This window comes from Haliotis rubra, unplaced genomic scaffold, assembly GCF_003918875.1.
Source record: "Haliotis rubra isolate DU_JTF1 unplaced genomic scaffold, ASM391887v1 Scf35, whole genome shotgun sequence".
NCBI classification, from domain to species: domain Eukaryota; kingdom Metazoa; phylum Mollusca; class Gastropoda; order Lepetellida; family Haliotidae; genus Haliotis; species Haliotis rubra.
Window position 1 is genome coordinate 2,448,459 of NW_025767024.1, and position 13,998 is coordinate 2,462,456.

Genomic DNA, 13,998 nt, shown 5'->3' on the forward strand with positions numbered 1-13,998 from the left:
TCGACTTCATAAAATGACGATGATGTATGTCAGTGACCATGGAATATCTATGAGAGATTTGTGAGAAAATTCTTGTGAAAAATGAATCAATGTCAGGTCTTTCATGTTTACTAGTGTTAAAAATCACAGAATGTTGAAAATTAATCGGTAAAAGAGAACTCAAGTTATAAACAATAATGTTTTCACTTTCTCGTGGTTCTATTAATCATCAAACCAATTTTCATATTATTGCTTTTAATTTGATTAGCGTTGATATGTGAATGGTGTGCGTGCATTTGTGTGCGTGCATTTGTGTATGAGCATTTACGTGTATATTTCTATATAACCTTTCTCCATGTACAATTCGTCATATTCCATTTGAAAAGAATATTGATACTAAATTGTGTTGGTGAAAATCAGTAATCGTTGAGAACGCAACCTTGAGTGCGCGTTGTTAGTTGACTGGTTAATATTAAGCGTACATATTAAGAAATACTACCTTGCATATGTATCTCTACTTAATCTGGATCGATAACAGATCGAAGACATCTTATATACAATTACCAATGCAATAAAGTGAACATCTTCTACATACCTTGTCTATATTCTTTGCTAACCCCAATGTTCCCCCGCAATCTTTAACAATGGTTTGTTGAACCATATTTTCCAATACGATTCCGTCTTTTTAATTTTATTTCAATATATTTGTAGTTACATTCTCAAAATGAAATTCTTAACTGGGACATGAAAATAACTCATGGATTCAGGTTCCATCCATGAACCTTAAACCATGTCACCTTTCACTGCAGCGAACTTAGTTACATGCTAATTTCGATATGGTTTTACAACGAAAAGTGTTGTTCACCCTTTTGTGAAAGGACAATCTTTGTTCTAACTAATAATCGATACATAAATAAAAAACACATGTGTGCATATATTTGATCAGACATTTAATATCAAACAAAAATCTATATCAACATTGTTCTCGTTACATTCAGGCTGCAATATAGATCTTTACAATCTTACAGAATAGTTTATATCAATATCTCGTAAATGAAAAACACAATACAGTCATAACAACTATAAGTGACGCTTGGATAACCAGAAAATATGACGATAAAAACTACCATTTTTCTATAAACCTCATAGTTTCGATAAAATCGTTCCTCTTTTATATCTCTATACCTGTTCTATCAAATAACGGTACTTAGAATGAATGCCACTTAATGCCTATAAAAGATATCCAGATCCAGAGTATTAATATTTGATTTCGTTAAACACAATGTTATTGTGACTTTCGATTTATTAAACTATAAATAATTACCACGTATACATATTTTGCGCATTTGAGTGTGGCGACAGCCCGTGATTGTCGTCACAAAGACACGACGTTTCTGAAATAACAGCAGATATGTTTTGACAATCGCATGATAAAGGATTAAGTCTGATAATGTATGGACAAGCAGGTGCTATGTTGCAGTTACCGATACGTCCGTTTTGAACAAAGAGATTTTCATTCAGAACATGCTCTGGTGATGATATTGTTTTGTTTTGGGGGCAATAGTAACGACCCAGCTTAATGGATGTATTAAGCTACGGACGTGACAGGAAACCTATACATATATATTACTAATTATACATCTTAAAAATTACGAAAACACGTATAGGAATAACAAGCTGTATTTTGATTTTCGTTATATGAATAAACTATTTCGGAAAATTACGTTTTGATATATAGCTCTTGCAGAATATTTGACTTGCTACTAACCGTTTCTTTGTCTGTCTTAATTTGATTTGATGTGAATGCAGCTTTGTCGATTTTTGTACTTTAATTTGGAAACTTGCACGTGTATATATTTTGTGACGTCGACTACATACGATGTACACATGTTTAGAATTTATCAATTTATGCTAAATCGTAAATTGCTAATGGTAAATATGGACATTTTAAAGAAATCATGCTTAATATCTACCTATAAATTATTTGGTTTCATATGAGAGTAGATTTTAATCCAATCTCCTGTATTTTTCCTCTCGTTAGATCACAATAAGCCTATCAAGCTCTATTATTGGTACCACAATCGTGAATAACACAAGCATATGTTAACACAATATTCAATAATCTACCAGTGATCCTTTCTCGTTGAGACAATAAACATTTACACGTATTCCTCGTCATTAAACCTTAATCATTTTTTTCTCGCATGTACAGGGTGTGTTTCCTAACCGCCGGTTAGATCTCATTCAAAGAGTGAAAAATAACGAGAGATCGATAAACGATGAGGATAAGTTATGAATCACTGGGTAACTATAAACTAATATTGTATTCTCGTCATCTCATGTAAGTTTTCGGGCTTGCGTGAAGTTTTCCTTCACACATAAATACCCTATGACCAAAGTCAAGGTCACGAGACCGTGAAGTCTCATGGATTCTCGTTATAGGTGAGCACTCTTGCGAGAGTTCGTGAACATCAATAATCACAATATGACAAAAATACGAAACAAAAATTAGAATAAGCTAACATATGTAAAGAACAAAAATAAAACGTGGTGAAACGTGAGTCCCTGAACACGACCTAATATTCAAGATGGCGTCGACACAAAATGGCGGATTTTCTACAAAGGTGGATGAGACATGAAACAATGAAGCGGCTTTGGCTCTTGAGAAAACACGTTCTTGCCATTCAGATGTGGGTCTTGCCATTTCAAATACAAGTTCATTGTGATGATTGTTTTGCGCAATACACACACATCACGTCCAAAATGACAAGCTTTTCCGCCAAAACTGAAGGCAGCAGACGACAGTTACTACTCGTCTGATGTTGCATTCACTGCGGTATTGTAGCAGACGACAATGTTCACGATCACGGTTGCTTTTTAAGATAGTGTCGGTCTTCATATCTGCTCGTGCTCCGACCTGATACTTCGCAACAGGCGAACTGGTTCTTTCTTCTTCGGAGCTACGTCTTTCCGTATGGGACGATCAGCACAAGATATGCCGATTAATAATGCTGCGTTGACGTAACCAGTTACACGGAAATGTTATCGATAGTAATGTCGATGTCGTAATTTACTCAGGCTATAACGGCGAAGTAGTTGGTGCTGTTGTGGATGATATCGTTTTCGTTAAGAAGAGTGTGAAATGCGCCACTGCAGATGATGCAATGTTTGAACAGACGACACGTAAACTTGCTTCGTCGTGGACACAACATGACCGCCGAATGGTTTTGGTTGAGTAGTGTTAGTTCTTGGTTGCCAATTGTTCACGTCAGTTTTAAACATAATGAACAGACGACATTGTTCACAAACATTGTGTCATCCATTAAGGTTTTACCCACAATTCATTAGCGGAGGTAGTGGAGGTATCGCCACTTCCGGCGGCCTCCGATAGTTCAACAAAAACATCGAAGGAGATAAATTATTTCAACTTTCTGAATTTTCGGGCGAATGTGATTGATTCGAATTCTGAGCACATGATGACGATGAGCTTGTAGATTTCGTTGGAACTGCTTCCTCTGCTTTTGTTTTATCGTGAACCCTACTTTGTTCGTTCAGTTCTTTAATTGCCTGTAACTCTTTCTTTTCTTTCATTCGCCGATTCTGAAACCATATTTTTATCTGCCTTTCCGTTAAACACAACATATGCGACAACTCTATACGACGTCTTCGAGTGAGATATCTGTTGAATTTAAATTCTTTCTCAAGCTCTAGGGTTTGGAACCTCGTGTATGTTTGTCGCCCTCTGCGTCTTTGGTTAGAGTTGGGACCTGAAAGAATAAATAAAATGCACATTACACGAGGATCGAACGAAAACATATACCTAATCGATGCACTGATCATATATTCAAATATTTTGGATGCTTCGAAATAATCAAATGTTGCATGAACGTAAATAATATTAAATACATGTTGTATAATAATTGTTTTGAGAAAAAGCATGTCAGTATCATTTGATGCTTTAGCGAAGTTTTTTTTATCTATTATACTTTGTACAATTTTGTTTATGTAGATATCTTATAACTTCATCAGTTCACATTTTCCACTGCTGACTAATTCATATAAAACATAAAAGTATATGATATATTTTCTGTATCATATTTTATTTAGCAGAAAGTAAATCAGTTTCGTTTCATTCAACGTTTTAAATAATTCCTATTTTAAATGTGGCCATTGTGCTGATTAATTCCCGAGTCTGACAAGAATCTTCGTTCGTTATTTTCCAAAACCTAATTTATTAATCACAAATATGTTATCTGTTAACTTATCTCATTACAACACGATATAGATTAGTGTGTTTTTTCATGTAACATTTTGCACGAAACTATATACAGATTTATCATCAAATTTGTCTCGATAAACAATACATGGATGAACATAATCCCTTTCTTTTAACATATCAACAAATAATTTACCTAAAAAAGTAAATCAATATTATAAATAAGTAATCTCATGTAGTATATCTTCACATTGAGGTGAATTTATGACGCTTTTGAAAATTAATTGACACGATAAAGGGAAGACCAGTGAGTCGCTTATCAAACAAGCCCTGGATTTAAATAATATATCATTTTACAAACACGTTCGGGTGATACTTAATTTTGCTACTATAACTCCGTGTGTGATTCCGTTTCGAACGATAAGCTATCGAAAAAAACAATGATCATACAAAATTCAAAATGCCACATTCAACTTGCCAGATATTTATATTAATATTTAATATTTTGAATTTCATACGTATCAGGTTCTATATGATTTTCCTTACCATCGATAAGAATACATGAAGGCTTTATATCGGCACTAAATTCCAAAAGCCATTGCTTGAATTAATTAGGCGGATGCTTTGTGATTATCTGATGAATGCACATCCATACTTAAATATAAATACGTCTAGATTTATATATAATTTAATGAAATTTAGCACCTTTCAATAAAGAGTCCGTTCTCGATATATAAGGATGTTTCTTTTTTTAAAAGCTAGACTGGTTTCTTATCTGTCGTGTGAAACATGAAACAGACCTGTTGCTATCATCTGTTCGATTTGTCATTCACGTAAAAATACTTTAGTATAAATATCGAATGCATTTACTGTAGAAGGTTCTCATTTATACGTGTAGAACACTGAATGCCAAGCTATTTTCTTTATCTGTATTTGATCTCCTTAAAGAAAACAAAACAGGGGTATATTGTTCTTTTTCAGTCATAAACATTTTGCTGTAAGCAAGTACGTTAATTGCAAAATGAATTGCCACTGGTGTGAAATAAAAATCGCCCCCTTTTCGTTTAGGAAGGACACAAATATCTATTCCTGTTTTAGTGCATTTTGCATTGACAGTTGGGCCAGGAGGTTATTTCTTTCTGAATGAAATAAATGAAAAAAACATAATGGTCGTCGTCTGCCCATTAGAGTTAAAGTTAAACCCGGTAGCATCAGTTGTCATTTTCTCACAAAACAGAAATAAATCCGAGTTTAGATGGTGACGTTTGCGCTTATATGGGCTACCAATACCGTATTCTTGTGACGTGCCATTACCATATACAAATAAAAACTCGTGATACAATTCAAAATCGGTCGTGAAACTTGATAGTTCGTTCCTGGAAACCTATTACTCATGCAAATTGAAAGCAGATTTTTTAACACATTGTTCCGAGTAATATCAGTGATAATTGTTTCTCTAAGCATTGTAAGTATAAAGTATTTAAATATGTATGCTATTCAATCCATGTTCTCTTTGTTAACTCAAAAACAGATTCTGCTGTGATTGGATGTCGGCACGTGCATTTGGTTTGTGTTGCTGGGTTGACACGTGACAAACAGCAATGATTTCTCGTGCGTCATATATTTCAGCACGTGCGACACCGGACAAATCTGACATCGTGTGCTTGTCCAATGCAAAAGGAAAGTGAAGTAATTTAATTAATTTAAACATACAAGCCTACAAAATAATAAAAATACATAATATGCTCTTGTTCCACACAACCATGGGTATTTAATGTTCATATGAGCATTATAATTTAATAAACATAACAATATGCGCCTTGCTATTAATGTTTTGTATGTCTGTATAGTTAGAACTACCATTATGTCAATACTTAATGCTAAATATGTCTAGGTTTATAATTCTACACACTGCTCATTAATTAAATATATTTATTTTAGATAAAGTGATAATAACCCGAACTGGAGAAAACGACGTTCCTGAGATGGCGAGATCGTCCTCCAAATTTAATCGTTACGTCATCGAGATATATATATATTGGCATGTTTTGGGTTCTCAGTCTATATATATGTTTATATCGAACAGGCTTATAAAACGAACTTTTTGACACGGCCTCTTCATAGTTTAGTAAAAATGCGTACAACAAACAAATTCAATAAATCCGTAGTGCGCTGAACATGTACATTTACTTAATATTACCGATTCTTTAGATTAAACCACATGCTAGATCTTTTCTACTGTGTATGTTGTATATTAAGTATGAAAAGCTCTTTCAGAAAAGTTGTAATTGTTGCCCCTTGTTATTTATGAAGGGGATTTTAAATTAACGTTTCAGAGAAAGCAAAATTCCGCCAAAGGAACTTATTAAAATCCCTTAAGTGGAAACTAATAAATTCTTCTTTGGGTGCTTTTCACATCAGAGACTTTTCATCAATAGAGGATAGTTTCCGCGATTTTAACCCTGATAGAGAAGGGGGAAATAATTTGTGGCTGTTGCATCAAGACTTCCTTCGAAAGATCTGGATTAATGGACGATTCAAATTTATTCCACGAACTCCCAAGTCGCGAAGGAAAGGAAGGTTTATAGTTTTTTGTGTCTCAATCCAACCAGTATTTGCATTATAAAAGAGAAAGTGATAGCACCGCCGTTCCATTCCCAAACCTGACCAGATTCTAAATCTCTCACAAGCGTAAATCTTATCCGCTAAGCCAAGCTTTCCTATTGGAATCGTCAACAACGGCAATTCAATCAGTCAGAAATACTTGGAAAATCCCCGTTGTATTTTTGTAACTCATTAAGTCTCTAGTCAGGATTTATTCCATTTTAACAACTACGTTTTTCAATTGTTTCATTTCATCCGGGCGTTTTTAAGGATCAGTGGATGGTTTCACATAACACGATAAACAACAAATTCTCCCCACCAGGCATTGTGAACAGGTTGTCCGATCTAGGTGACTAATTTAATTTTTTGGATCGAATATTCATGTCTTGACGCTACCTTCGCTCACTAATTGATTTAAAATGACAAACGGGAGGCCAGACCTGTAAAAGTGTCAGGTAGTTCAAATATAGTTGCCTAAACTCAATGGGATTCCTCACTTGTTTGGAACCAGGGGAGCGAGTATAGACGACAGGGAGCTTGGTAGCGTTGTCTAATGGCACCTGGGTATTGTGTCTGTGCCCAAAACGAAAGGAATTTCCGTCATACATGTTACCAAGTCTGAAGATTCCAGTTGGAATTTGTCTTCAGCAACCCGTGCTTGTCTTAAGACGACTAACGGGATCGGGTATCGCTGATTTGGTTGACACATGCCATCATATCCCAGCTGCACAGATCGCCGCTCATGATGTCGGTCACTGGATTGCTTGGTACACAGTCGATTATATACCGACCGCCATCATATAGTTGGAATATTCCTGATTACGGCGTTAAACAACAAAGAGATATTATGTCACGTAACAGGTGGAACATCCCCCAGATGTATTAATGTATTCATAGATGTACTTATGTATTCATAGATTTATGATTAATTAGAATCAGCTAGAATCAGGAAAACTTACACGAATCATTGGAGCTTAATCTGCTTACATTAAATCAAACAATGCTGCCAAATGGAAGTGCAATTCAATAAATGAATACTCCAGACAACCTTTGAACAGAATAGTACAAACGTCACGAAAACGTTTCAAGACTGAAAACAGTTACCTAAAGATGCCTTAAAAATATGATACTCGTATCAAAGAAACGAATGAAATACCATTTCTTTCTTGCTTCATTTTTAGCTGCCAAGTATTTTACAACCAAGGAGTATTATATAAGTTGCTTCTGTGAAGATACGGGTTAGAATTGGTCTTCAGAAACCCATGCTGTATGAATTTTCTTACGGGACGCTTGGGCAGACTCGCTGACTTGGGTTAACGCATCCCAACTGCGCAGATCGAAGCTCATGATGTTAATCATTGGACTATTTGTTCTAGACTCGACCATTTACATATAACTGCTGAGTATTTTATCATTGCTGAGTGCAGAGTTAAAAAAGAAACAATATCAGTTGCTAACAAAGTGTTCACGTTGTTACGGTATGACGTCATACGTACGTAATACGGTCGTCGCAACGGTATCGTTAAAGCAAGAAAAAGAACTTCGTGTAAGCATGAAATATTTGTACGTGACATTTAACGAACTACAGACTGCTGAAAACCATTATAATAGTACAGTATTAATGTTGATGTCTCTGGCCTTGACAATTAATAGATTCGATCAGATCATATTTCAAAACGAACACTATATTTGCTAAATACTCACTACACTATTCATAATTCTGAAATCGAGTCATTTAAGTTTGGCTAGGTGTAACTTCATAAGAGACGTCACGTGATTGTGGGTATTTATTTTTACACAAATAACAAAATTCTTTTTACAGTTCCCAGAACTCAATATTCGCGTTAAAACAGATAACTAATTCACAACAGTACCAGTGCCTCAGGTAGATGAAGAGTTTGTTTATCCCATCACTGAAACTAATGTCCTGCAACATATTCAGTGTAAACACGTACCCCTTCTCGTTTTGTGAAGTATCTAGCATATTTCCTCGCTGTGGGGAGTCGTGGTTAATTTGGCTAATTCAATTTCAGTTCTAACATATGAAAGACAGGTTGTTCCTTCACATCACCATTTTTATACTTTGCCAAAATTCGATGGATTTAACCCCTGCTATTTTATTAATAAAGTCGACAGTTTCAATATTGAACTAAAGGATGTGAAATAACCCTGACCACAAATATATCCCTCATGTAATTGTATTCGTAGACGATGTGTGAAAGAACCCTTGAACATACACTATAGTGTTGACCTCGAACACCTCGATAAATCACCTTTCGCCAACCGAAAGCGCCAAAAATAAGCCCTGGGCTCCCCATTCTTTGTAATACCCAGTTTGATAAAACCAAAATCTACGTTTATGGGACAAAGATGTTGAAAATGCTTTCTAAATATTCACATGAATACAACTCGTGTGGTCTAAGCCAAAAGCCATTTTTCTTTTAGCGCTGTGGGGTGTAAGACTCAATGACTGCTCCCAGTAAATATGGCGGCCATTTTGGGGGTCGAACATGAGGTATTTAGTCTCAAATAACACGGAATGAAGGGTTAGGAGCACGGATACAAGAAGATGGATGTGCTTACTTCCAGCGTTCAGACGTCTCTCTCACTATAGTACGTTCGGCTCTTATCATTGAGTGAGGAATCTGCTAAATGGACGATCAATTTTCAAATCGCAGGAACTGTTTTGCCTTATCATCGCGCTCGAGGCTCAAAATGCGGAACAGTTACACGGAATTGGCCTGTGGTAGCCTAAAAAAGACCCTCCCGTGTCAGAATATATTTTGTTGCTGTAAATCCCAACCGAGACATTTCAATGTCAGGACCTGTAGCTCCGCCGAGGTAAAGATACAATCACCCTCTATATATTTCCCGATCACCTGCAAGTGTCGGATCGAGGGTGGCTTCCATTTTTCATACAAACCAGTTACGGGAAATAAAATATGTCTTTCCATAGTAAACGTCTCGTTATTTTCAGCATCAACACCCACCGCGATATTCGCAACGGGCTTTCCATCTCGCGGCTTTGCGCATGTAAACAGATCGGTTAAAGAGATTTGGACATGTTCCATTGTGCTGTTGGTAAATTGCGTGTAAGGTTCAAAGCGCGATATATTTCTGCAACCCTCAATGTAAGTGTTAATATAAGTACTCACATTTAAGCAACACGAATTTGGTTACGCGCATTCCAGTGATGACGGCGCGTGGAAGACGTTGCCATGAAATAAAAAGTTTATTATACCTGGAATTGCAATATCTTCTGGCAAAATATTGTTTTTGCATACACCTCTTTGCTAATTACAGGATTGGCACTACTGACACTTACATGTGGAAAAAGAGTCCCACGAAACCGCAATTATCACATTCCGTTCAAGTAGTGTGTCGAGGTCCTGTTCTGAGTGTTAAGGAAACAAGTTAGCTTTTTATGTATATAATATGTATAATACCATCGGACATGTGATACTGAGGACTTGTGGGAGAAAACACAAACTCCTTTCCACTGAGACAGCCCTTGAATATTTATATCTTACTTTGTGTCGCCCAAACCACGTGTTTTATATCACGCTAATGCGGCCATTTTGACGTGAACCGACTTACGACGATACTAACATCTGCTGCGGAGTTTGCAGGAGTCCGGAAAGGTTTCACCCTGGGAATGTATCCTGAGAAATGTGAAACAAATTTGTTTACAAAACATAGTCAAAGATGGCGGATCAAGATCTTTGATAGAGCACACCCATTCGTTGAATAATTGAGGGAGTCCCCGTGAAGTAAATACCTCATAACTCTTGAGACGCCCCCCAAGACACATGTCGCGCTCTGGGAAAGCAGGCGGCGTGAAAATGGCTAACATGCTCAAAATATACATCCAATGTCGAATTTTGATAGTTGCTCCTTTTTACCCTTTATACAGGCAACGAGGCTGTCATGTCTGCATGAATAATGGGCGACAGATATATATTCTTATACCACACATCCGTTTCGCAATTCTCGCAGCAAAGATAGAAGGTATTCCAGATGGTCTGAATTTGCCAGGTACCGCTTTACCGCAATATGTGACAATTTAGAGTAAATATAAACCGTCAACGCCAGACTTGGTTATCTTCCAAAGCAGATTCAGAGGTGAAGTAATGGAGAAAATTCTGTGAATGGATCATTGAAACTCAGTAATGACACCAGGTGTTCGCGAAAAGGGAAAGAAACTCGCCTTGTCGTGTCCTACAAATATGACCCCCAACAAGTATTGACGCCCTAACTGTTTGTTGGTCAAACTTTACAAGTGACGACCATAACTGGTTCCATTAGTTAATACGTCCATTGGACAGCGCAATGACTCAAATGATGTTACCCTCCCAAATATTACGTGGCGTTCTCATCCAGTGTATATCCTTTAAGATTGGGGATAGAATTGGTCTTCAGCAACCCATGCTTGTTGTAAGAGGCGACCAACGGGATCGGGTGGTCAGGCTCGCTGACTTTGTTGACACATGTCATCGTGTCCCAATTGTGTAGATCGATGCTCATGCTGTGGATCACTTGATTGTCTGGTCCAGACTCGATTATTTACAGACCGCCGCCATATAGCTGGAATATTGCTGAGTGCGGCGTTGAACAACAAACAAAGAGAAACAAAACAAAATCTCATGCAGTGACAATACACCTTAAGCGTGCTTCAGGTTAATGCCGATATGATTTGTTTTGGTATGTAACGGTTACATTTCATATCTTTGGTTATTTTACATCTATCTGCGTGAAACTTTACTTCCACAATGTATGCTGAGATACTGTTCGTATTCTTGTGTAAGTCGCAGGGAATGCACCCCAGATGGTCCAAGATGAAAATGAAACTAAATCCACAGAGAAGTCTTAAAAAGCCGCTAATGGTAATAAATTAACCCAGCGGTCAGTACTGGCCGGTGTCCGGTGTCTACTCGTCTAATTATGGTCGGATGACGGTCATAGTAGCATAGCCCGGTTAGCGTCAGCGCGATTTAACAGATAATCACTGTCGACAGAAGCTATGGAAAAATAAACCATTGTGAATTATGTAAATATTGGCGCAAATTGTGTAAATCTCAGTTACATATTATTCGTTTCATAATTGTAAATATTCAATATTATTTTCATAACGGTTGTAAAAAAAATATCCCATACATATTAACACAAGAAACGCGGAAGTGAACAGACAGTTAATGACTATATACATAATTTGGGCATATGCGCGAACAGTAGGAATTGTTCCAACGCGCACATGTAATCTATTTGTTCAACGCATACAGTGAAATGAGTATTGATAAGGCGTTACATGTTACATGTTACAGTTACATATTCTAGGAGCTTATTTGTGTTATATACAGTATATAGTTCCACATTACGTGTCCCCAAAGAGGCTATTCCGCGATTTTATAAAAAGAAAATTCCCCTGGACCATGTTCTGATGCTCACGAGTATCTGTGCATCATTAGATTAAATAGATCAGATTAGATCAAACTGATCCAGTGTCAGGAGATATGAATTTACAAATTTTGTAGCAGATTGCATGCTATTGAGTCTCCCATTTGTTGAAAACGTACAACTTACAAATTCCCATTGCTGTGCCTACAGCAAACAAATTCCCTTTATACCGTCTCAAACTGATTACAGCAATGTCATGGTTTTCATCATGGTTTTGTTGTGTAGGGAAAACGGACACGAAAATGCCTCTCGTGTTTTGTAACATTAGGGAGGTAAATTATTTACCGATCTGAGAAATAATACAAATCATTAACGACTCCCAAACCACATCCCCCCCTGTTAATTTGCAGTGTCTACGGGATTCAAACACGATCTATCGATTACCGTTTCGATCTTCTACAACACCACTACCCCCCTGTAGCTGCTGGCCTTTTCCTATTTTCAAAACAGACAACCTTTCTTACAACATTAGCCCTACAGGGGACTGGCATTTTGTCTCCGAATAATCCTTTTAATATACAATAGTCGAGTTGATTCAGTGCTCTTCACAGGAAGCGGTATTCAGTATATAAGTTACAGTAGTACGTGGCCAGTGGCACCGATGCAGAGACTCATCCTTTCGACATCATGGCTGATTTTAAAGAATTTTAATCGACTTATTATTATTTTTTTAATAATAATAGCGGAATTTATGTGTATTACTTTTCACGTTTTACAACGTAATAATGATGGCTAGAGTCCCTATAGCATCACGAACTAAACTCGATTAAAACAGCTTCTGTGGCTATGTGCCAGTATGATTAGTGTAGCAACTGGTGCTAAGAATATAGAACCAATTCCAATATGATTATAGTAGCAAGTATCATTTTGATTACTGCAGTAAGAGTCAGTATGGTCAGTTCAACAACTGTCAGTATGATTATTGGAGCTGGTGTTCTGATTACAGACGTGTGTGGCAGTATGATAGGCGTAGTATGAGAATAACACCTAGTCTCTGAAAATATATAATTCTGATAAAACAACACATTTTAAATTGAAAAGGAGACAAATGAGGTCGGTGGTTTCAGAGCATGAGAGAAATCTAGACTTGCTTCAATTAGACCTCCTGCATTTGGATAGGATTGGGTGGTAGAGAAAATAGCATTGCTCAGTATGATAATTGCATTAGGAGTCAGTATGACTATTTTAGTAAGTGTCAGCGTCTTCATTGTGACAAGTGGTAGTATGTCTATTGTAGTAAGCCGAAATATGGATATGCAAGTGCAACAACTGTTACTGTGACTATTATAGTGAATGGCAGTATGATTTTTCTAACACATGCCACTTTGATTGTTGTAGTCAGATCAGTGTTGTATGTTGTAGTGTGCGGAAGTATGATTATTGTAACAAGGGAAAGAATAGTTATTGTAAGTATGAGTTTTGTGTAAGAGTCAGTTATTGTAACACGCGTCAGTTTGATTGTTGTAGTCAGATCAGTGTGTATGTTGTAGTGTGCTGAAGTATGATTATTGTAACAAGTGAAAGAATAGTTATTGTAAGTATGAGTTTTGTGTAAGAGTCAGTTATTGTAACACGCGTCAGTTTGATTGTTGTAGTCAGATCAGTGTGTTGTAGTCAGATCAAATGTGTATGTTGTAGTGTGCTGAAGTATGATTATTGTAACAAGGGAAAGAATAGTTATTGTAAGTATGAGTTTTGTGTAAGAGTCAGTTATTGTAACACGCGTCAGTTTGATTGTTGTAGTC

The 13,998-nt window shown here is 36.7% G+C and overlaps 1 protein-coding gene across 1 annotated transcript in view; it reads right to left on the reverse strand.

Annotated features, from left to right (window-relative positions):
• Nucleotides 1-912: 912 nt before the first annotated feature.
• LOC124285006 (homeobox protein Hox-B7-B-like) overlaps nucleotides 913-13,998 on the reverse strand; it is a 48,383-nt gene continuing 35,297 nt past the window's right edge. The window contains exon 3 of the mRNA XM_046721145.1: nucleotides 913-3,746. Coding sequence (XP_046577101.1) covers nucleotides 3,403-3,746 — 344 coding nt within the window. The 3' untranslated portion in view covers nucleotides 913-3,402. The remainder of the gene's footprint in view (nucleotides 3,747-13,998) is intronic.